This window comes from Benincasa hispida, chromosome 6 (assembly GCF_009727055.1).
Source record: "Benincasa hispida cultivar B227 chromosome 6, ASM972705v1, whole genome shotgun sequence".
Taxonomy (NCBI): domain Eukaryota; kingdom Viridiplantae; phylum Streptophyta; class Magnoliopsida; order Cucurbitales; family Cucurbitaceae; genus Benincasa; species Benincasa hispida.
This window is the reverse complement of record NC_052354.1, coordinates 8,198,847-8,201,665: the sequence shown is the minus strand read 5'-3', so window position 1 is coordinate 8,201,665 and position 2,819 is coordinate 8,198,847. Positions and strand designations below refer to the sequence as shown.

The window sequence follows — 2,819 nt, the reverse complement described above, 5'->3', positions numbered from 1 at the left end:
TATTGTAAGTGATTGTAACAAACTTTCACGTAGTAGATTTCTTTCATGTGGCTGTAAATTCTTGTCATTTCTAGTATTATTAATTTTTCTGTCATTTTTCTGCTTATTTTTACAGTATAACTGGGAGGTTTTTCCCAATAATAAGAAATCTTAAATACTTACAATGTTTTGGTGATCTCAACATTCGTTTTAGGTTCACACAATTAATCAAACATAATTTTGAAAATAAGATCCGGTCCCTTAACTTTATCGTCACAAACTCTATACGTATATCTACGCTGTCGACGTTTGTCATCGAGTCGGTTGTAGTCTAGCCTTATACCAATGTATTTATATCAAGAAGACATATTTTATATACAAAGCTATGCTTAAAATTAAATTTTTTTTTTTTAAAAAAAAAGAATTTTGTGTGAGAAATTTAAATAAAGGATAGAATCCATATGGTGACGATAGTGATGGTGACAAATATTATAATTTGAGGGGGAAAAAAAGTTGAAAAAATCCACGAAAGAAGTTGTGTTAGGCAGCACGTTTCTTTGGGTTCAGGAAAGCTGTGTATATTAAGGCGTGTTGGGGTTTAATCCCATGAATTTTTCTTCTTCTAACATAATGGAAACCAATTTATGGAAGACGACGACACACAATTACGAGTGTGAAGATGAGCACATTGAACTACCACCCGGTTTCCGATTTCATCCCACCGACGAAGAGTTAATCACTCATTACCTTTCTCCTAAAGTCCTCAACACTAATTTCTCTTCCATAGCCATTGGTGAAGCCGATTTGAACAAATCCGAGCCCTGGGATTTACCTGGTAAATTCGTATTTACTATTTTCATTATTTAAACCCATTTTCTTGATTCATTCAGAGTTTATTCATTCATTCTTTCTATGTTTAGGGAGGGCGAAAATGGGCGAAAAGGAATGGTACTTTTTTTGTGTAAAGGACAGGAAATACCCAACAGGCCTTAGAACAAACAGAGCTACAGAATCTGGTTATTGGAAAGCTACTGGCAAAGATAAAGAGATTTTTAGAGGAAAGAAACTTGTGGGTATGAAGAAAACTTTGGTGTTTTATAGAGGAAGAGCTCCTAAAGGGGAGAAATCTAATTGGGTTATGCATGAATTTCGTTTGGAAGGCAAATTCCCCTTTTCTCCATCTCTAATTCTCAAACCCACTAAGGTATTTTCTCTTTCTTTCTTTCTAATTGGATTAATTTATATTTATGTGTGTTGATTCATTAATTTATTTCACAGAATGAATGGGTGATTTGTCGTATCTTCAACAAAAGCTCTGCGGAGAAATTACCAACACAGATACAGAATCATTTCGATGCTGATCATCGGAATTCCCCTGCGTTGCCGCCGTTAATGGAATATTCGCAATCTCAAACACCGTACTCCGTCGACGCACGTGCATCACGCGTGACCTGCTTCTCCAACCACGACACAAAACCCTACACACCCCATCATTTCTCTTCTTCCTCCACAATTCCGGCGCTGGCACCGGCGTTTTCTTTCCCCACCACGGCAGATTCCGGTTGGATGGGCGGAAATTCTTCCATGGTGAGAATGTTGATGAATCCAAAAGTGGAGATTTCGGGTTTTAGCAATGGAATAATTGAAGATAATCACAACCCATCATTGGGTTCTGATGATCCAATAGATCTTGAAAGTCTATGGAATTATTGATGTATTTTGGGTAATGGTTGGTTTCTGAATTATGATTATGTGTGATCATTATTTTGATGAACTCATCATTATCATACATCAGCTCCTCCATATTTTAAAATTATTATAGGCTTTTTGTTAGACTTTTGTTTTGTTTTAATTTTAGGGGGGTATAGTATGTAATTTTTCCAAATATACTTGTATATAGAAATCTCAAATACTTGAAACAAATGTTCTAGATGGCCTAAATTTTATATGTACCATAATCTTCAGTAATATCACTCTCCCTTTCTCTTTTCCCTAACTTGTTAATTAAATTTTGGAAAATTTTCATACATAAAAAAAAAATATTAAACTATTTACAATTTATGCTATTTTATGTAAATAGGATCTCTTATTTTCCTATATTTGAAAATCCCCCATAAATTTATGCACTAAGTTTTTTTAGTCTTATTTCAGACAAGTTTAAAATTAAATTATGAATATGATGATTTAAGAAAAGAAAAAAAAAAAAAAACCTAAGCTCTAGCAATATTAATCTTTATGCAGCCCACTAAATTGTCTAATTATAATTTATCACATGAAAAATTCTTTTTTTAAAAATATTTTAATTTATTTTTCATGTGTGATGAAAGTGAGATGTATAAAGATGAAAAAAAAACTTGAGTGCTACCCATCTCTTGTGCAACCCAACACCCAACGAAAGGTTGCTATGTGTCAAATATTCTTTTAATTTTTTAAAATTTTATTTTTACTATGTAAAGAGAATGAAACATGAAATTAGGTTAAAAAAGAGTTAATACTTGCTATTAATTTTTAATAAAGTGGGGAATTGTAATTATATATATAGACATTTTCCATGAGTTGTTTTTCTGCTAAAGATGTATCAATTGCAATTGCGAGTTTATTTATTTCCCTACAAAAATGCAAACAAAGAAACTATGGTAATTGATATCAATTACTCTATTAACGTTTGGTAAAATTTTAAAAGATTATAAAAAATGATAAAAAAGTTTGATGCAAATAACATTTATATGGTTAATTCACTAATTTAAACTCTATGTATATATATTTAAGTTCAACGAATATACGTGTGAATATGATTGATCAAACTTTTCATTTTAAAGAGTAGATGTTGAGTAATTTAT

The 2,819-nt window shown here is 31.6% G+C and overlaps 1 protein-coding gene across 1 annotated transcript; it reads left to right on the top strand.

Annotated features, from left to right (window-relative positions):
• Nucleotides 1-502: 502 nt before the first annotated feature.
• LOC120080234 (NAC domain-containing protein 92-like) lies at nt 503-1,942 on the top strand. Its single transcript, XM_039034819.1, has 3 exons — nt 503-814; nt 900-1,183; nt 1,258-1,942. The coding sequence occupies exons 1-3, from the start codon at nt 586-588 to the stop codon at nt 1,690-1,692; spliced, it is 948 nt and encodes a 315-aa protein (XP_038890747.1). The 5' UTR covers nt 503-585; the 3' UTR covers nt 1,693-1,942.
• The last annotated feature ends 877 nt before the right edge of the window (nt 1,943-2,819 follow it).